General features: G+C 32.0%; 2 protein-coding genes, 1 long non-coding RNA gene and 1 pseudogene across 6 annotated transcripts; 3 read left to right on the top strand and 1 right to left on the bottom strand.

Moving 5' to 3' along the window:
- The first annotated feature begins 1283 nt into the window (after positions 1-1283).
- On the top strand, positions 1284-1984 carry LOC149512013 (uncharacterized). Its single transcript, XR_016333414.1, has 2 exons — positions 1284-1414; positions 1557-1984. It is a non-coding gene; the product is annotated as an uncharacterized LOC149512013 (long non-coding RNA).
- A 2254-nt stretch (positions 1985-4238) lies between these two features.
- Positions 4239-6614, top strand: LOC111316181 (protein SHORT-ROOT pseudogene; annotated as a pseudogene). The gene has a single exon (XR_016333172.1). The product of XR_016333172.1 is annotated as a protein SHORT-ROOT pseudogene (transcript).
- A 2673-nt stretch (positions 6615-9287) lies between these two features.
- LOC111317054 (uncharacterized) lies at positions 9288-14381 on the bottom strand. Of its 3 annotated transcripts, none has more exons than XM_022919376.2 (3): positions 13902-14381; positions 12744-13328; positions 9288-10405 (listed from the first exon to the last, which is right to left on the bottom strand). In XM_022919376.2, the coding sequence occupies exons 2-3, from the start codon at positions 13296-13298 to the stop codon at positions 9554-9556; spliced, it is 1407 nt and encodes a 468-aa protein (XP_022775111.2). In that variant the 5' UTR covers positions 13299-13328; positions 13902-14381; the 3' UTR covers positions 9288-9553. The 3 variants fall into 3 exon arrangements, with proteins under 3 accessions (XP_022775111.2, XP_022775109.2, XP_022775110.2); XM_022919374.2 differs by having other exon boundaries at positions 12744-13349; positions 13902-14338; XM_022919375.2 differs by having other exon boundaries at positions 12744-13246; positions 13902-14338.
- A 3643-nt stretch (positions 14382-18024) lies between these two features.
- On the top strand, positions 18025-21086 carry LOC111317053 (ADP-ribosylation factor-like protein 8b). Its single transcript, XM_022919373.2, has 6 exons — positions 18025-18224; positions 19162-19243; positions 19383-19415; positions 19531-19652; positions 20534-20695; positions 20805-21086. The coding sequence occupies exons 1-6, from the start codon at positions 18187-18189 to the stop codon at positions 20920-20922; spliced, it is 555 nt and encodes a 184-aa protein (XP_022775108.1). The 5' UTR covers positions 18025-18186; the 3' UTR covers positions 20923-21086.
- The last annotated feature ends 527 nt before the right edge of the window (positions 21087-21613 follow it).

The raw sequence follows: 21613 nt of genomic DNA, 5'->3' as shown, positions 1-21613 counted from the left end.
TGAACCTTTTATACCCACATTAAAATGGTGTTGCTTTGGTAAATAGATTAACTTATATAGACCTAGTGACTTGTACGTTGACCCATCAGGCGACTCAACCCGCAACGCAGGTTTGTCTTTTTCTTTTTTTTGTTTTGATTTTTTTATTTTATTTTTCAATTTTTACATATATTTATTATTTTAAATGGTTTATTGTTTTAATGTGATAAAAACAATTATTTTTGCATGATGTTTTATTAATTTATTTTTAGTTCTTATTTTGGCATAAGTTTGATATATTTGCATGATATTTTATATTAATTGTATGATAGTTTATATATTATATTATTGCATGATATATTGTTGCATGATAAAATATTATTTTGCATGGTAATTTTTGGATGATAATTTTTGTATATTTTATTTTATTTTTTTAAATTAAAAAAAATTTCAAAAAATATTTTTCAATCCTACCAAATTATTGGAGGATTTAAATTTTAAATTAAATTTTATCAAACTATTGGAGGACTTAATAAATTTTTTTAAAAAATATTTTTTTTTAAAAAAATCCTACCAATAGATTGGATGATAATTTTCAAAGGAAAGCCTAACAAACAGATTAGAAGATATTTATGACTATAAACATAGTTTATAGATATTTATTTTTAAAAGCAAAATTAAAGGAATCTGACGACGGAGCCTATTCAGAATGAAATACTAGTTTTCATAAATACTCATGAAGTGAGAAAAATATTTGGTACTAAATTATTGGAGTAATTTTAAGATCAATTTTCAATATTAAATATTTTGATAAATCATAAATATGATTAAGATTTGGATAATTTGAAATTAAACTGGTATCATTTTTTGAATTGGTGCTGTGAGAGAGTTATAACATTTCTCACACATAACTACATTTTCAAATCTAAAATTTATTTTTGCAGACTTGATTTACTATTTAAATATATCTAAATCAATTTTGAAACTTCTCTTTAAATAGGATAAATTCAGTTAGATAGTTAATCACATTTAAAAAAATTATTTGATGATAAATCATAAAATTTATATCTAACGATAAGTCTACAAATTTATATATTATGACATATTATTGGATAATATATCCTCGACATAGTATATTCTATCTAATATTAACTTGCACAGGTAACATCCACGTCAACTGATGTGTTCTTTTTTTTTTTAACGGGTTATTTTCTTACTTTCTTTAATTTTCAGTTTCTGATGAAGAATGAATATATATATATATATATATATATATATATTTATATCAGTCCAGAACTCATCATTCAACCATATATATATTAATATCAATCCAGAACTCATCATTCAAGCTGTCTTCAATTGTAACTAATTAACTTGAGTATTCTTCAGAAGAAGGCCGGTGCTTTTTGCTTTGAAGCTGATCAACTTTGAAGAGGTAACAAATTAGAATAACCGATGCTTTCTTTTTTTTTTTTTTTCATTTCAATTATCCTTTAAGATTAACACCTGGTTCTTTCCTCCAAATATTGATTCAAACAAAAATTTGGTGACCAAACTCTTAATTATTAATCCAACAGGTAGGGCCTCTTAAACATCATCAAACATGGAAAAAAAAGGTGTTTCTAATCAAAGAGATTACTTGCAAAAGAAAAGTCAGGGAAAGTGAGAGGTGGGTGTGGTGTGGTCCAATTGCAACTACAGCTTTGTGACTAATGGTCTAATGGTGTCATGCCATGTCAGGCAAAATCCAACCCCATCTATATTTTGCAGGTCCACTTAAACTTTTCCTTGGGCAGGTTTTGGGTACCTAGAGTTTTCTGATATAGCTAGCTCAGCATTATGGTGGGGTTGATGTTTGTACAAAGCCATGAGGAAAAAAGCATGTTTCTGTGAAAAAAACTGATTGAGAAACTCAGAAGCATGTCTTTCTGTGGTCACAGACTCACAATTACTTTCTTTTGTTTTTTATTTTTTTCAGATCTGAATTCTTCTTTTATTAACATAAGACTTTGACAGTTGTTGCTTTTGAGTTTTGGCCTTATAATTCAACAATCAACAAGGTGTGGGAATGAAGGCTTTGGATTCGAAAAATCTGTCATCTTTTCTTTATGGGATTTGAGTGGTTACTTACTTTCCAATTGGTAAATAAGAATGAAAAATGAATTTGAAGTTTAATTTAGTTGTTTTATATAATTATTTTTAAAAAATAACGTTTAGTAGGCATATGATCAGAAAGGAAGTCACGTATACAGAGAATAGTGGTCAGATAGTAAATTCAATAGGAAAAAATGATCAAACAGTAAGTTTCATAAGACATAGTACTTTACATATAAAGGTGTTACAATTTTTTTTGGAGGCGATGGTCTGCCTCTTAGCTATGCCTTGTGTGGTTTAAATTTTAATATAATTATAATTTTTTTTTAGGTTTTCAAATTACAACTGTTTTTATATTAGAAAAAGGAAATAAAACTAATGCATTATCAACTCAGTGATATTAGTGTCAATTTTAAAATTAAAGATCTTGAATTCGAATCTCAATTGTAATTCAAAAATATTAAAATCTAAAGGTGAAAACTAGACTATCCGACACGGGTTTGATAAGAATTAAAATCTTGGCATCATATACATTCCCAATAAACCAATTGAAAATTTAAAGCTTTTGGCTTGAAAATTCAAGTACTAATCTTTCAAGGATGAAATTATACAAATTTGGGATTCGAATATATGGGACCTGCTATATGGGGTTTGGAGGATTTGAGAAAGAAAAGGTGATATAATAAATTTTATTATGCTTGCTTTTCAGCTATGCAATTTAGCTTTTAAACAACAAACCAATGAAGCAGAAAAATGTGTTATAAAATTAACAAGTTGCCATCACCTTCCCAATCCCAATCAATCTTTAAAGCAAAATTTCCATTATGGTTGAGGTAATGTGACTTTTCAACTACATTCTTGTTACAATAATACTAAAAGCAAAGTTATGTGAACAAAGTTTGGACCCCACAAATCCATTTAAACATCCCCTAGTTTAAGCTTTCAAAAGTCTTTGTCTTGACATCAAAAGCAAAAAATGATTTTGATTTTAAAATTGAGTAATTAAATCGCAATTAGCTGCTATAGCTTTGGCAATTGGGGGGTTTGAAACTTTGAACATTTCAGATGGAGAAATTCAGTTCCCAAAACCACCCTTCTTTTTTCCTATGTACAAAGCCTTGACTGTTGGGTGCAAATATCTATCTGGATTGGGAGGTAGGAAAAATATGTTCCCTCTGCTCTTGTCTGCGAGCATCCTGATCTTGACTAGGGACAAAGAGTCCAAGCAGGAATTTTCCTAATGATTGTTGAAGAAAATCGAGGCCAAAGAACAATCCATGAGAATATCTCTACAGCAAAATGAATGCGTAGCCACCCACCTTGATATTTGAGAAACAATAGAGTACTATAACCTAAGCTGAACTAGTATGGCATTTTGCTGTCCCCCTATAAAAACCAAAGATGAGGACAAAACCGGGAACCCTTCAACAAGACATAAACTATAATCTCTCTCAAGTTTCAACCACTGATTTCAAGGAAGAGAATGTGAATATTGTTAAGACTCTGATCAGACTAGGCCAAGTGCCAATCAAACAAAGATTTTGTTTCTAGAATTAAGAGTGAGCTTGAAGACAAGAAGGTGAAGACAATAGCCAGGGTATTCCAATTTGAAGGGGTGCAATCATTAGGGGAAGTAACTTGGCTAGGAAGAAAACTTGGAAGAGTTTGGTCAAGTGAATTGCAAGATTTGGGGGGCAGTGACATGGAAGAGAGGGGGGATATGGTTATGGGTTTGGTCATCTAGCTAGAGTTTTGGTATGTGAAGTGATTGGTGTTTGTGATTTATAAACTATTTGATGATATGGGGTGTGTGTGGAGGAAAAAGAAGGAATAAGAAGAGAGCATGCTACATGCCCTAGGGAAGGGTACAATTTGGCAATAGAATAGAGTATTATTATATGACAAATTGATGTATGGGATAATTTACTAGTAGAGAAAAGAAAAAAGTAACAAGAATTTTGGCAGAGTTTGGAGAGGGATTAGGAGGCAAGGAATGTGAATGGCTTGTATTGGGGTGATGGTGGGTTTAATGATGGTAATGCACGCCGGCAGCTTTACTCTCCCATCTCTCTCTCTCTCTCTCTCTCTCTCTCTCTCTAAACCAACTGGCACGCCTACTCCCACTAAAACCTATAACATTTTACCCACACACTGTCGCTCTCTCTCTCTGAATGAATGAAAAGCTATCCCACTATTCCCATTTGGTGATGTCTACCTTTTCCTCGATCTCTTTCATCTTTTGTCAGACAGAAATTCTATTCCTAGAACACCGGCTAGCTAGTCCATACAACCAACCAAGTATTAACTGAATGCCCTATGATTATTAATCAATTTCCCCATGAAAAATATTAAAAGAATAAGCTACTAGAAAAGAACCGCCGGCCCCTAGCCCCACCTCCATTTTTCTCATCGATTACACAAAAAGAAAGCACATATTTGACTCACACTTAGATTCCCAACCTTTTTTTTTTCTTCTAATTTTTCCATTCTAATTGTGTTTACAAAACCCAATTAGTAAAATCCAGTTTTAAGATCCTCTGCTTTAATCATTTCTCTATATCCCATGTTCTAGTACTGTTAAAAATAGAAACTCACCCATCTCTTCGAACTCCCCCAACTTCCACCCAAAAGCCCTCAATCCAAAGCTTATTGATGTGGGTCTCTTGTTTTTTGGTATTAGATGGATACCTTGTTTAGACTTGTGAGTTTCCAATCATCCGATCAATCTTTCAACTCTAGCAGAACTTCTAGCAGCTCTAGATCCTCTAGACAAAACCACCACTACCAACAAGAAGACGAAGAATGCTTCAACTTTTTCATGGATGAAGACGACTTCTCTTCGTCTTCTTCTAAACACTACTATCCTTATCATCATCATCAACAACACCAGCCCCACCCTTATACCACCACCACAACTCCTACAACTACCACTACAAACACTTCTAATATTCACCATGCTTTTGAGACTTCTGACTTCCCTACTTTCTCCCCTGCTCGTGACATATACTTTGATTTCTCCGGCAAGTGGGCTACCGATATCCTCCTGGAAACAGCAACTGCTATCGCTGATCAAAACAGCGGTCGTGTCCAACAACTCATGTGGATGCTCAACGAGCTTAGCTCACCTTATGGTGACACCGAGCAAAAACTCGGTTCTTACTTTCTTCAAGCCTTGTTTAGCCGCATGACTGACTCAGGTGAGCGTTGCTATAGAACGTTAGCGTCAGTATCTGAGAAAACGTGTTCTTTCGAGTCAACAAGAAAGATGGTATTGAAGTTTCAAGAGGTAAGTCCTTGGACTACTTTTGGTCATGTTGCTTGTAATGGTGCAATCATGGAAGCTTTCGAAGGTGAAAGCAAATTACATATAATTGATATCAGCAACACTTATTGCACACAATGGCCTACTTTGCTTGAAGCCCTAGCAACCCGCACCGATGAAACCCCTCACTTAAGGCTAACCACTATCGTTGCTAGCAAAAGCGGTGGCGTTTCAGGTGCATCAGGAGCTGCGGGAGGCTTGGCTGCTGTCCAAAAAGTAATGAAAGAAATAGGAAACAGAATGGAAAAATTTGCTAGGCTTATGGGAGTTCCCTTTAAATTCAATGTGATACACCGTGCTGGTGATTTATGTAACTTAGATTTATCAGAACTTGATATCCAAGAAGATGAAGCGTTAGCTATCAACTGTGTTGGCACATTACATTCGATCACAGCCGTTGATAATCGTAGAGATATTATGATATCGAATTTCAGGAGTTTGCAACCAAGGATAATCACTGTCGTTGAAGAAGAAGCTGATCTTGATGTTGGATTTGACGGGCTGGAGTTCGTTAAGGGTTTCCAAGAATGTTTAAGATGGTTTAGGGTTTACTTCGAAGCCTTGGATGAGAGTTTTGCGAGAACAAGCAATGAAAGGCTGATGCTAGAACGAGCAGCTGGTCGAGCCATGGTTGACTTGGTGGCTTGTCCACCCTCCGAGTCCATTGAGAGGCGTGAGTTAGCCACGCGCTGGTCCAGACGCTTCCATGAAAGTGGGTTTAGCCCTGTAATTTTGAGTGATGAAGTGTGTGATGATGTACGCGCATTGTTGAGAAGGTATAAGGAAGGTTGGTCAATGGCACAGTGTCCTGACGCCGGAATATTCTTGTCTTGGAAGGACCAGCCTCTGGTTTGGGCCAGTGCATGGCGGCCTTAACGACGGCTGTAGGCTTTTTTTTTTTTTTTTTTGCGCATGGAAGGTCTGTGATTCTCTCACACGTGTGTTATGTTTTTCTCGCACGTGTAATAGGTACTGGTATTTTATATGGGGTTGGTTAAATGAATTTGTGTTTTTGGTGGAGAAAAAGGGAAGATAGAAAGAGGGAGGAGTGCTAAGAATTTGCCTTTGATTTGAATAGGATTGGGAGTAAATTGATTTTCACTAAATATAATTAATCTTCGTTTTACCATTTTTTTTATTATATATTTTATTGTATGGAAAATTGGGGTTATGGAGTTTTAATATAATCATCAAATATTGAAGAGACTTAATTTTCTTCATTTAATTACTCAAATAAATAATCTAAAATGTGTACTTTAAGATTAATAGGTAACACATATTTTATTAGGGTATAGTAAAAAAATTAAAAATAAAATATGTGACAGTTTCTTAATTTGTTTGTAAAATTAAAAATTTTTAAAATCAATTTATTAAAAACGAAATTCTCTCTCTATATATATATTATATATTGATAATCAATTGAAAATAAATAGGATACATTGTCAAATGGGTTATGGGAATTTTCCCACTCATTTTCCTTTCAAACAATCAAAACTTAAGCTACCACCTACTTAATTTGACCCCTGAATATATGGCCTGCTGAAATTGTCCCAGGACTAGATGCACAATTAAGACAAAAAGAAGCAATTTTCTTAGTTTAAACATAAGGTTGGTGTTGGCCTAAACAAATAATTAACAACACCAAGTCATTTTTATATCATTGTTGGTCCAAAATTGAGAAATGCGGTTGGTATTTGGTGTAAAGTGTGATATCAGCTTAGGGGAATTAATATAATTTTGATAAGGTTTAAAATTTTAAATTATCCATCTAAGAAAAAAAATGAATAGGTCCTAATCTGGTTTGGGCGCCTTAGAATCTTAGGACGGCCATTGGTTTAGGGGAGTTGGGTTCCAATTATGGGGAATCTTATTAAAGAAAAAAGGTGTTTAGTCATAAGTGGCATACCCAGGGCTTAAGGACGGCCACCATGCTTTTGTGTTTGTGTTGATATGGTTTGAGCAATTCTCTCTTCTTTCTTTTATATATTTTTTAATAATAAATGCAAATTAAATCTTTTATTTTTCACTTTTTAGGGTTTAGGAAGAAGAGAAAACAAAATAATAATAATAATAATAATAATATAGTAAAAATATTTTAATCTAAATCTTAATTATAAATAAAATATTCATTTTTTTTTTTAATTCAATCAACTCTTTGCTCGCTGTTATCTTTTTTTTTTTTAATTTTTTTCCTTATTTTTCTTTAGCTTTTAAAGTCAATAATAAAATTTGCTATGCAACTTTTTTACGTGTATTCCCATCATGATGTGTGTCTGTTTTTTTTTTTTTTTTTATATATATATATATATATATAAAAGAGAGTCGGTCCATGCTTCCTTTAGGCTTTAGATTAAGCTTTGAATTACTTTATATAATTGACAAATGACCAGCTACCTAGCTACTGTCTCTTGAATCAATATTATGCTTATGGGACCAAGTTCAAGTTGGAACATGTTCAAAAAATATATATTACTGAACAAATTTCATAAAGGCCTTTATATATAATAATTAATCAAGTACCTTGTGCCGTAGTCTCCACTTTGTTCAAACGCGGAAAGCCATTTTCAGAGGTCAATTTGCATGCAAATTTATATTATTTATTTTTATAGAAAGTCTTATAATAATAAAAATCTTTTAGACAAAAACAAATACAGCTAACACTACTTACAAAAACCTGCAACCTTATTTAATTTTGAATAGTCTTGATCATTCTTACAAGAAAAGGAAGAAAAAATAAATCTAGCAACCAAATAATCTAGTTTTCACTTTTGTACCAAAATTTATTAACGGTTAAGGCAATAAGTTTGTGCAATGGTTGCATCTTGGGTTTGGTCACTTGGGTTTTTTTTTTTTTTAATGAAGTCTCATTCTTAATTTTTGTTTGGAAAGCTCCATTCTCCATTTTTTTTTTTTTTTTTGGAAATCCAATTAATGGCGGATGAGACACCAATAACTTCACTTTCCTTGTATCCGCTAAAAAAAAAAAACACATTGACAAAACTTGAAGGAGATTGAAATATTTCATATCAGCATTCATCTCACAAGCAGACTTTACCAAGGTATCAAAACAAAAATTACCTTATCTCAACACACGAGATATGGAGTATCTTCAATAAAACAAACAAGGGGATAGACTTAGATATCAGTTGCTTGACGAAATTTCCTTGATGGAAGAAAATAACCAAGTTAAACTATATACTTTTCATTGTCTTTTAACAGAAACTACTTGATGGAAGAAAATATCTGACTGCCAATCAAACTGTGTATGTCCAAAGTCAATTTAGTTAGTGTTTTTTTGTGTCTGAAAGTGTTTAGCTTAAACATCTTTATAGTATATAAGTTTATTTAAAGAAATATTATGAATATTATGTTTTTATCAGTATTTTTTTATCTTATCAAAAAAAGGGATTTAATTTAAGTTTTTGGACAGTGATGGGGTAACAGGAAGATAAACTAGCTAAGTGGGGGAAGTCCCTCAAGCTGAGGGGAGTTGGGGACCAAACTTTTATTTATTTATTGTAGGACAACGTTATCATTTTGTAAATTATGGTCCCAAATCACTCTCAAAGTCTCCTACTTTTTTCTTTTTTTTTTTCTGTGTTCCCCTTTCAGTTTCAACACCAATTTCCCTTGTTCAGTAAGGAAGCACTAGGAAATTTGTTTCAGAAGCAATTTCCATGTGCCCCCAGGCCCCAAGCAAGATTTGGTACAACTTGAGGCCTAAGCATATGGGCTTTTTCCCTTTCCTTGGGAACAAACAGGTTGCCGACACCTTGGCAACCTGCTTATATCAAATGAAAATTTTGCAAACTTCTAGCCTCATTACATGACAACAAAATGGCCATGACATAAGTAACTGTAAGCAAATTATTTAGGGAAAAAAAATCTCCAGTGTCAACCAAATGGTATTCTCTGTGAAAATCTATAATCCTCAAAAGCTAATATTAACATTACCTACAGACAAGCATTTGTGAGTTCACTGGCAGTGCAGGATATGGAACATGTACAACAAATTATTGAGGTGTGTGAGCTCGGAAAAGGCTTCCCAAATCATAGAGACAACCATGGGAACCAGGGAAAGAATAAGTGAAGAGCCTTAATATACAAGACATTAAAACCATGTATCTGAAAAGAAAAATGAGCCAAAAAAAGAGCTAATCATTTCGACGCTCTCCAACTCAAGGGAAGTCTCCACTTCCTATGCCAATATATTGACACCCTCGGCCATAGTGGAAATCCGAAATTGAACTCAAAAGGCCGATCAGCAGGACCTCCAACTATTAGAGGTAACCATACATATCTTGAGTCCCTTAAGTCAGCTGGATTCCACCGATCTGCCATGAAAATATATGAACCTGGAATTCCTGGCAAAGGAATCACAAATGTACTCTGTGCAAAAAATGTTGCTAGTCGAAACATTTTGTTCCCTCCGATGCATGGGTTTCCCATTGTCTCCCATGGCCCCATTATCGACTCAGCAGCATGGGCTAGTGCTTCATTTGGTGCCCATCCAGTGCAACCTGATGTGATCATGTAATAAGTCCCTTGGTACTTAAACAGAGCTGGGGCTTCGCGGTGCTGCCCAACCAAAATCCTTTGCATTTCAGGCTTCACATCCAGGTAATCTTCAGTGAGTGGTCCAATGTGAAGTTCACTATTGTCCTCGGACGAATAAATTAGATATGCTACACCATCATCATCTTTGAAGATGGTCATGTCCCTGCTGTCATATCCATGGGGTCTTTGGCTACGAAGATAATCAAAAGGACCTGTTGGGTAATCACTGATAGCAATACCAACAGCAGCTTTAGTGTAGTTCGCATCGTCAATGTGCATCCACATTACATACTTTCCAGTATTCTCATTGTAAATAACTTTTGGCCGCTCCAACACATTGGATTTATGGAGATCATGGGTTTCATTTGTCTCCTCTGCAGCCAACACAATGCCCTCATTTTTCCATGTCCACAAATCCTTGGAAGAATAACAACCAACTCCTATGATGTCAACCTGATTACAAGGTAACCAAAGAACTCAATCAAAACTTCTTAGAACTAAAGAGTTAGGTATGCAATCAAACGTCAAAATAAGACTATATACCTAAATGGCTAAAATAGGTGCTAAAAATGAGGACAATATAGAGAAGGCATAAGTAAGGCCTGATGTCTTGCATATCAACCACATCTACACACATTTTCTGGGAAAGCACCTACTCATGCTAAACTAAAAAATATAGATGCCAAATTTCATCTCCTATCCATTCACGAGAGCAGAGCTCAGAATGGAAGAAGATTCTGCCAGGAATGAATCCTAATTATGCAGCATTTATCTTCCTTTATCAGTCCCTAGGGTCAAACAACCGACAGATGAAGTGGCTCAAAGACATTGAATTTGCAATCACAAAAGTCAGCTTAATCCAAATATAATGGAGCTATATTTATCTCTTTGAATTATTACTAAGAGGTTAGAATAAATCCTGCAGCAGAAAAACATCAATAAAGGCAACCTCGGTGGCAAAGATATGCTTCTCTTTCACTGTTTTAAAAACAAATACAAGGTTTATATAGAAATTTATCACTGCATCAAAACCGTCACATATATCTACTTATGACTCAATCCCTACCGGGAGCTTGGCAGAAAATAATAGCATATAATCTCTTTGGTTCAATCGCAAGTTCTAATCTCATGTGACCTCTGCAATAGCACATATTTCAATAACATCTCATCAAAGGCATTGTTGACTTCAGTGGCAACATAACTAAAACAAATATATTGACTTGATAAAGGAACTTCATTGCTACTAAGGTACCATAGGTGCACATGAAAAAGTGACAAATAGGATAAAATAACATATGAACGAGTGCTTGTGAATATCAGAAGTGCTTCAAAACCATTAATATTTTATGTCATTACAAGTATTTGACCATCTTTTTCATACACTCAAACCTTAAGAATTCAGAGATTAGACATGCTGCTCTTCTTGTATCTCAAGCATCATTGCAACTTACCAAGAGATTGATAAAGATGACAACTTCCATTAGCTCATAAGTCAAGCTTTCAGTTCCAATGTACGAGTTTTTAACAGAGAGAGAAAAAGGTTCAGCATCAATCAACCAAAAAACAGAACAAATACCAATGACAGGGGTGTCTGCAATTTGCTTTAAGTTATTTATCAACATTGTAACTGAACCAAGATACTTGACTTTTCTATAAACCAAACCAACTGAAGAAGCCTAAAAGCCAAATTAAATTAAACTAAATAATTTGTCTCAGAACATATCAGTTTCACAGTGCATACGCAGCCATCTTATATCAGGCTCAGCATTGAGCTTCTCCATTTCTAAACCAGTACATTTTTGCATTGAAAATAAGCTTCTCTACATCAAAATTGCTGTTACATTCAATTACATAGAATTGGAGATAACATAAGGATTCGAAAGAACATGAAGTTGCACAAGAAGGATTTGACAAAGTATGAGCAAAAGTTGTCTTTAGCTTTTAGCCCATCATATTTTTGGATTAAATTTCAGTCATTTTATATTCAAAATGTTTGGGATGTCTATCATAAGATACCAATAAGCATGGAAGAATATCCCAAAATACACTAATATTAGTGCAAATCACAAACCATTCAAAGAGAAACAGTTCAAAGTTTACTACTTGCACTTAGGTAGTTTCTTATAAACGAGTTTATTTAGTATTTCTAAGACAGGATTCCTATAAGTCACTACCTAGGCCCATATGCCCTTCACATTTAAAGAGGCCCTTATTAGTGAATTATAAATCATTTTAGCAATGATGAACAGATGCCCTTGTTTCCATACTTCTATCTCTATATCTTTATTTATTCATTCTTCTTTCTTACTATCTCCCTTTAATTTTCTAGGCATCACTTATATAATAATCAGCTTTTCCAGAGTTTTCTTCAGCTAGATCTGTCTCATCCTTCTCTACCCCATAAAACCCTTAGTCCTCAAATACTAATCGCCCTAAAAACCTCAAAATCTTTGAAAACAAATCCAGCAGTCATAAACCTACAGCTTTCCACTGGTCACATCCTAAACCCTAAAGTCTTTTACTCTAGACAAAATAGATACATTAAAAACCCTGATTTATTAAGACTAAACTCATAAAATCCACAAAAGTCGCCCTCTCAAATCTGTATAATATCAGAAAAATAACAAACCAGCATTAGCTACTCAGTCATACTATACCAAGCCAAGCAAAGAAGAGTATTGTGGTATTGAAGCATTAGCTACTTAGTCATTGAAGCATAAGGACTAGTCCCATATTAGCAAAGCTGTAGATATAAATCAGATTATTTATCAATTAAAAATGATTAACTTACTCGTGCTGCACCCTTTTTATGAGCATGGTAGGTGGGTCCATCTTTGTACTCTCCATACCAATAGTATGTATTGGATCTTTCATCATAGAGCATACCTCCTCCATGAGCTTGAATAGGATTTCCTTCGGTATCCAACCAAATTCTCCCTGGATGGTAGTGGTAGCTATCATTTCCCGAGTCTTTTATTGGATTTACAGCAGTTTTCATATCTGGAAAGAATACATGCCGAAGCTGGGAGTTCTCATCAAGAAATTCATCAATCAAAGTGGTTGTACGCTTGGGTCTCCGCTTAGCAGCACGTGGGGATCGTTTCCCCTTACGATGGGGAATTTGGATATTCTCCTTCTCCACCTGTTCAAGTTCATGGACTAGCGGATGATGACTCATACGCAGTTGGATATCCCCATTCACTGCATTTATGTTGCTAAAACGAGAGTACATATGAAGCACAAGAAGAAATCCCACCAAGCTCCACACCACAGCAGACATCGAGCATCTGCTCCCTGCATTGCAAGGGAAAGCAGTTGGTTTCCTGTATTTGTTCCTGACCCTCATATTCTCTTCCTTTTTATCTCCAAGATAATGCTGCAATTAAGAAAATGCAACCTATGGAGATCCAATAAAAATCGGACCAAATATGAGTCCAAACCAACCATGCAAATCTACTCTATCTCTTAATTTCATCAAATTTAGGTACAACAAACGCCACAACAATACTGTTCATTGGCGAGACTAAGATTGACTATCAATAGCAATCAAGTCCAGAACATAGTCAAAATGCAACCATTTCATGATTAGTATAGGCAATTATCAACTCCTAATAGAAAAAAAAAAAAAAAAAGGATCAACTTGAAAGAACAAAATATGCATAATTTCATTTACTTTACCATCTTCTCTACATGAAGCATACATGAAATTCAAAACACCCTTCTACACTCAAATAACAAAATAATAAACTGGAAAACAAATTAAAAAAATAATAGTCAAACAACAAATAAAGTTCATTATCAATGCAGACAAGCCTATTTACATCGTTATCACATCATAAATTATCAACTTTACACTATAAAAGCTAAAACCTATATAGCAGATCCACAGAACATACAAAAAAGATAAACTTACCAAAAAACTTATCAATACCCAGAAAAACAAACTTACCTGACAAAACTCTAGGAAAATTCCCAGTCCCAGATATGGGCATCTCTGCTTTACCCTTTCTTTAAAGTTCCAAATACAAAACCAATCAAATGATAGTCTGATATGTATTTAGAAAGAAAAAAAAAACCAACTTGACACGGTTTCCAACAACCTTACTAAAGACCCAGAGAGATAGAAAAAAGGAGTAAATTTTGACAAGAAGAGGCCAAAGTGAGGGCAAGTTGCGTGGTTTTATGTCTGGTTTGTTTAAAATAAGATCTAAAGAAGGTCTTTATGAAGCAGATGATTGTGACTTTTGAACAAAGAATTTTCCTTTTTTTTCTTCCACTCAAAGCCGTTCTATCTAATCCATCTTTTGTTTCTTCTTTCCAATCTCTCTGAGTTTTGGAACTTGGACTTGGTGGTCTTATTTGTTCCTGTCTCTCTCTGTTTCGTATGCCTTTGTTCCTACACCATTAGATTTTTAATGATATTTCCTTTGAAAGAGAGAGAATGTAATGATAGTTTTCAAGGTAACTTGTTAATTATTGTTTTGCAAATGATAATTTTATTGATTTCTGGAAATTAATTAAATGTTTTATATGCGATTATTAAGTAATTAATAAGACCCATTTTCTGTTTCTAAATTGTTAAGATTTCAAAGCTTCCAATGAGATTTCGACAGTTGATGACTTGTTGGTTTAGAGCTCTCCAACTTCCCTTCTCAAGGGAAACGTTTACCTTAGAAAAATACGTAAGAGGAGAAGAAAAGGAAAAACTATTTCTATAGAAAAAAAAAAAAGATTTCAAGCTTCAATAAAATGAAATTATTTTTATATCCTAAAATCAATTGTTAGTTCCTAATATTGTTTTAATTTAATTATTTTTATATTTTATTTATTTCCTATCTGTAAAATATAAAAAAATATAAACATATTCTTTGTTTAATTAAATGTATTTATAATTTTTTAAAATTTTAAATTATATTATTTTAATTTTTTATATCATATTTAAATTTATCTAATCTATATTTTAATAAATTTGAAGAAGTCTTTTTAAAATAACGAAAGGAAGAATCTCTATAATTAATCAGAAACATTAAATAAGAAAAGAAAAGGAAACGAAATATGGGTTAGGTCGGAGTAGAATATGGACTACTTGACAACCTAATGAGTTGACATGGCACCTATAGTTTTGATTAGTTGACCAAATTATTAACACCAAATTCTGGCTTTAGTAATTCCTGTTGATGAGGTTGGTACGGGGCATGCATCGTTTTAAAGAAAATAAAATCTACATATTTGTTTGTTTTCATGCATTGACTACTTACCATAAATAATTTAGACAAGGTTGGGTTGAAAATTTTACATATTCATTTTTATTCCTTCTAGAGGCCACTAGATAATAAGCCTTCATTAAAAGCCATTGTTTTGAACTTGATTTTCCAATCTACCTAAGTTAGCCAACAAAGTTGGTCATTTTAGTCAAGAAAGCCTATAAAATTGGCCTTTGTCCGTTGGAATAAAACATCAAACATTGCATCTATTGATGTCAAGTTTTGAGCTTAAGGTTAAAATTTTAAAATTAAAATTAAAAAAAAAAAGAAAACGATTAAGATAAAAGTAAAAAAATATGTTTTATATTTGTATTTTAATGTATAAAATTAGAAAAATCAAAATAAAAAAATAAAAAGTAAAAAAAAATTAAATTAAATTAATAATATTTAAATGACTCTATTTATAAATTAAATGTGAAAGATTTATAAAGTAGCATAATAATATAGTCGAGCTAACGTAATATTATATATGTCAAATCAAATCAACTCAAACGTCAAAAATATTTTTATTTATTTACTAACAATTTTTATTGAAAAAAAAAATAATTTACCCTCTAAATTTAAAAATACCCTTTAAAATATCTTCATCCTTTTATTAGAGTGAATTTATGTAAATCTTAATATTTCTTTTTGGGTATATTTTTCGAACAATTTATGACTGTTGTCGTGAGAACACAGCTATAACATGATACTGTTGTCAAGTTAATTTTTCCAACAAAATGATATCAGAGCTTCTCAACCCTAACAGTCCTTTTAACGTGGTTCTGCATACTAGGAAACACATTAAGCATATGTACCGGACAGAACAGCTACAAGCCGATGCCTTGTTTTAAGTATCGAATTTCCATCACTTTGTGACAAGCATCTTCAATAAAACTGCATAGCAGCATGAGATTCTTAAAACGTCTTGCATGGTTTGCAAGGAAATGAATTTCAAACTGTTTACTCACGTATTATATTTGTTTCCAGTAAAAGATTAGTAATTTTGTGTATTAATATCATATTTTATATGAAAATTATATATCATAATTTATGTTAAAAATTAAAATATATATTTTTTATTTATATATAATTTTTACTAACACTTTAAACTTGTATCACTTTTTATCATTTTTTTATTTTTTTTAATCCTCTTATTTTAAATTGTCAAATTTATTTCGGTGCCAATGCAACAAGCAAAACTGAGCCAAAGCGGCGACCCATGAGTCTAATGAAATTACTTGTGGTTTAGGCCCAATTATTAGAATGAGCTCAGGCCTTTTTCTCTAGCCCTCAATTACGCTTTAGCTATGGCTCTGCCACCTCAATTTTCTGTACAACTGTCCTCCATTAATGTCAACTCGCTTTGGATCTATCATCATACGTGAGTTCCAGTCTGCAATCACACCTTCACAAACGTCTCCATGACGCGACCAATCAAATTCTTCCGCGAAACCACGTGCTGAAATCAATATCGTAGAGAAAACATGTTACATCCGACGCTCTAAAATAAATTTTTTAATTTTTAATTAAAATAAAATATATCTGATTTAATAATTTAAAATAAATAATTTAAAATTATCTATTTAAAATTATTCAACAAACAAATGTCTACTAAAATTAAATTTAAAATTTGTGTATAAAAAATAATAATCATGTATTAATTGAATAGGATTCAATTTAATTTTTTTAAAATTTAAAGTAGATAAATTATTTACTTTTTAAATTAAAATAAAATATATTATATTTAATAAATTAAAATAAATATTTTAGATAATTTTAATAAAAATTTATAATAAAATTTAAATTTAAAATTTTTTATCAAAAAAATAAAATTTTAACTAATTGATTTAATTTAATTAATATTGATATGAATTATAACACAATTTATAATTTTTTTTTTATTTTAAAAGAGACAAAACCCTATAATAAAAAAAGAGGGGCGGAGGCTGGGGTTATGTCTTTTTAAGGAGTTCTCGGCCACTAAACTAAACTAAGACGTTGAAAATAACTTGCGATCATTTTAACCGAAGTAAAAGATTCAATATAATCGAAACCGTCTACAGTTTACCAATCACCCACTATCAACGGTTGAGATTTTCGTAAAACATTAATAAATTCTTTTCTTTGATCTATCCCGTTACATGGTAAGTTAAATGTTTAAATATTAATTATATTAGGATTTTTAATTAAATTTATCATAAATTTAATAAGTAATGTATTTTTATTTTTTTTTAAAAATTTATTTATTTATTTATTTATGATCGTGTAAAGGTAAAGCCCATTGTGAGTGTGGATCCAAATATAAAGCACATCTCCTGTATTAAGAGAGACTCTTCATGGAAAAAAATTAGTTTATATAATATTTTAAAAAATATATTTAATAAATTTAAGATTTAAATTTTATTATTTACAATTTTTTATTTTTAGATTAAAGTTTTTGTAAAAAAATAAAATAAAAATTTTAATATTTATAATTTTTTTATTATTTTTAGTTGTCATCTTTTCATAAAAAAATTAAACATATAATTTTTTTAAATACTTAAAATTATCAAAATTAAAAAATCTATCAACAATTTAAGCAATTGTTGATTAAAATATATAATATATATTTTAAAATTTTTAATATATTCTTAAATCATTAATATATATTTATTTGATTAAAAAAATATTACCTACATTAAACTTATGTCAATTGATCTCGGTAGGACACGCAATAATAATTATATAATATTCAAAATTAAAAACTATTAAATATGGCCCACCGTAAATTTAAAATCGATTTTCTTTTGTTCAGTATATCAGGAAATAATTAAAAGGGAGGAATTCGGTAAAAAATAAAAATAGAAATCAGCAGGCGAAAGGGAGGAAAGGAAAGCCAGGGGCTGGAGAGATCACTGGCTCTCTCTCTCTATCTCTTTTTTTCTTTGAAAATTGACTAAAAAGCTTTTTTTTTTTCGATCTTGCTTCTCTTTCTCTTTGAATCTCCAAATGGGTTTGTGGGAAGCTTTTCTCAATTGGCTTCGCAGGTAGTAGATTTTTTTTCTTTTTGGTTTCCTGCAATGTCACTCTTTTATTAATTCCTGGTGGGTTTTTTAGATTGAGAATTATGATTTATATAGAGGTGGGTTTCCTCTCTTTAAGCTAAATTTTGTTTCTTTATCCTGAACTTTGTGTTTGACACCCCTCGGAAGAATAACAGAAGTGATTTTTCCAGTTTTTGTTTGACAATACAGTCAAATGTTTCAAGGGTTAAGAATTTTACATATTGAAAGGAATAAATTGATGTATAATTCATGAACAAAATGGATGATAGAAGACAAGGGTTATGTTCATTTTTCTTGAAAAGAAAAGATAATGTTTCAATATCACATTCAATGCAATTTTCAATGAGTCAAAGTTTAATTTGTATGAGGAAATTCAATCTAGGTAGCCTTACTAGGAGTATTGTTTATGGTATGTGGCAACATCTTGCCTTTTTAGGCATATCCTATTTTGATTAGTTTGAAGATTGTAAGTTTATCTTTTACTGTGTGATCGAGCTATAGTTAGTGTATGATTCCTTAAAGGTTTTTTGCAAGCGTACAGAATCACAAATCTCTTCTGCTCCACAAATCTTTCAATTCTAGTTTCAGTTGTAAATGCTGTTTTATTTTCATGTGGCTTGGTGGATGGTTTGTATCTCGAGTTTTTACATGCTTTTCAGTCAGTGTTATGTGACTTTATAGAGGCATGTGTTTGGAGAATGAATGCTGCGAAAGTTAAACATGCTAAATTGTTAAAATTATGAGCTTTCTCCTGCTATATTGATTTTGTTGCATTATTAATTCATTGGTTTCAGTTGGTCACCTATTATTGCAGAGTATTCAAACCATTATTTGTTTTACTGAAGGCTTTTTCAGGTTGACCTCAGTAGGTCAACCTTAACGGTACAAGGGACCACTTTTCTTATATGTTGTTTTGCAGCCTATTTTTCAAGCAGGAAATGGAACTATCTTTGATAGGACTTCAGAACGCTGGAAAAACCTCATTAGTGAATGTTGTCGCAGTAAGTAAATTAACCTCAATTGAAAATGGCATTGCAGTGAGCAAATTACAAAAGTGCCATTACCAGCAATCTAGCATGTGTTATGTTTTTACGTATTCTGTGAGTTGACTTTAAGTTGGCTGGTTGGTGTTGTTTTCAGACTGGTGGATATAGTGAAGATATGATCCCTACGGTGAGTCATATCATCTGAGAATATTTGTATTTGCTCCATCAATTCTTGTCATTTGTGAATTGAGATGATTTTACATTTCAATTAAACTAATTAATGCCTAAGGGCTTATTTTCAGGTTGGATTCAACATGAGGAAAGTGACAAAAGGAAATGTTACAATAAAGTTATGGGATCTTGGAGGTCAACCTAGGTTTCGCAGTATGTGGGAGCGATACTGTCGTGCAGTTTCTGCAATTGTGTAAGAAGCTACTTCTTTATTTTCATAGACTTGTTATTTGAAATAACTTTCTTCTGAACTAATTTAACAGTTTTGGGGGAGTAAGAGGTTTTCTCTGCTAATGACATATTCATCTCTTCTTTGGTAGTTAGCATTTCAAAGCTGGCGTTATTAATATTATTTAAAACTGCATGGTCCTTCTTTTATGTTTAGGTATATGTCTTCAAAAAGCATAGCTCATGAATTGAAGGTATTTAATTCTGTATCATAAATTCGAGTTGGTGTTTGGAAAGATTTGCATTTGATGCAAAATATTATATAGCCTAGATTAATAGATGCAAAAATTATTGTCTATAATTATTGCAGTATTTGACTAGTCTTCAGTTACTTGCCTTCGTGCTTCTCAAATCGTGAAACCTGATATTCGTCTTAGTTTTGTGAATTGTATGTGCATCTTTGTATATCTATTAGCAAAACCGTGAAAATGAATCCGAGAAGAAGAATCTAACAAGGAACCTCTCTTACGGAATGATTCCACATAGTATTTCTTACTAGTTTGATAAGTTTTGCCTCAGCTTATAACACCTTGCAAAGAAGTCAACGAAGGCAACGAAGGTCAGGTATTGAAAATTTTGCCTATCATTGTACCAATTATTACAAGAAACTAAGTTGTTTCTCATTAAATTGGTTGCTGTATTATTTGTGCCTGAGCATATGTTTTTCCTATTAGAATCCTAGCCACTCTATGTAGTTTTTATGGTAGTGAAACTATGTAAATCCAATAAATCTTTTACATGCATTTCTTTTTTATGGATCCAAGGTGTGTGTCTCACACAGTTATACAAGACTGCATATCAAATTCTGCAGAGGTTCTGGTGAAGTCTAACCTGATTTTCTTTCAGCTATGTGGTGGATGCTGCCGATCCTGATAACCTGAGCATCTCAAGAAGTGAGCTTCATGATTTGCTGAGCAAGCCCTCACTTAATGGCATCCCTCTTTTGGTGCTAGGCAACAAGATTGACAAGCCAGGAGCTCTGTCAAAACAGGCTTTGACTGAAGAAATGTAAGAGACATTTCACTTGATTCACTCAATTAACTGGAAAAAGCAGAATTGCAACAAATGAACTAAAGTAATTCTGCTTTGCTTAAAGTAAAAACCTTTCTCTATGCAGGGGACTCAAGTCAATTACCGACAGAGAAGTTTGCTGCTACATGATATCATGCAAGAACTCAACCAACATTGACTCAGTTATTGATTGGCTTATAAAGCATTCTAAATCAACGAGCTGAAAAATGGGCTTTTCTTTCTCTTTTTTTTTTTTTTTTTTTGTGTGTGAATCTTTTTGTGCTGAATCTATGTTTTATAACTCCAGTTCCTGCAGGGATACAATATATGTTGTTTGAGAATTTCAATTCATGGTTTTATAGTGAGAATATCCGAAAATTTTTAATTATTTTTATTTTTACAATTATAAAATATTTGATAAAATTATTATATTTATTTATTTTTTAAATGTTATTTTTTAGAAAATATTTTTAAAAAAGGAAAGGAAACACCTGAAATAAGATAAAAATCAAAATAAAAGAAGAAAATCATACTCTTTATTTTTTTAACGAATCTATTTTTCTCTCTCTAGGCCTCGTTTCACCCAAAAAGTAACAAATTTTCAATTGAATTCTTCAAATGCACACATTTTGAAATATTTTCTTCTCAAATTATTTTTATTTATATCATTTTCTTAAAAAAAAAAAAGAAAATACAAAATTTATAAAAAAAAAAAAAATGACAATTGATAAAACATCTAAAAGTTTATTTATTTATCCATAACAGTTCAATTTTTTTTTTTATCTCATAAAAAGTAATATGAAAAATTTTCATTGTTCTAAAAAGTTAGTTAAGTCGTAAAAAGACTTAAACTTTCAATTAATGAACTTCAAATTGTTGTAGCGACGTCGCTTAAGAAAGGTCAGAAACAACTGC

This window comes from Durio zibethinus, chromosome 24, assembly GCF_047325235.1.
Source record: "Durio zibethinus cultivar Kanyao isolate XHJ-2024 chromosome 24, ASM4732523v1, whole genome shotgun sequence".
Taxonomy (NCBI): Eukaryota; Viridiplantae; Streptophyta; class Magnoliopsida; order Malvales; family Malvaceae; genus Durio; species Durio zibethinus.
The sequence above is the reverse complement of the archived record's forward strand: the minus strand, read 5'-3'. Positions and strand labels throughout refer to the sequence as shown.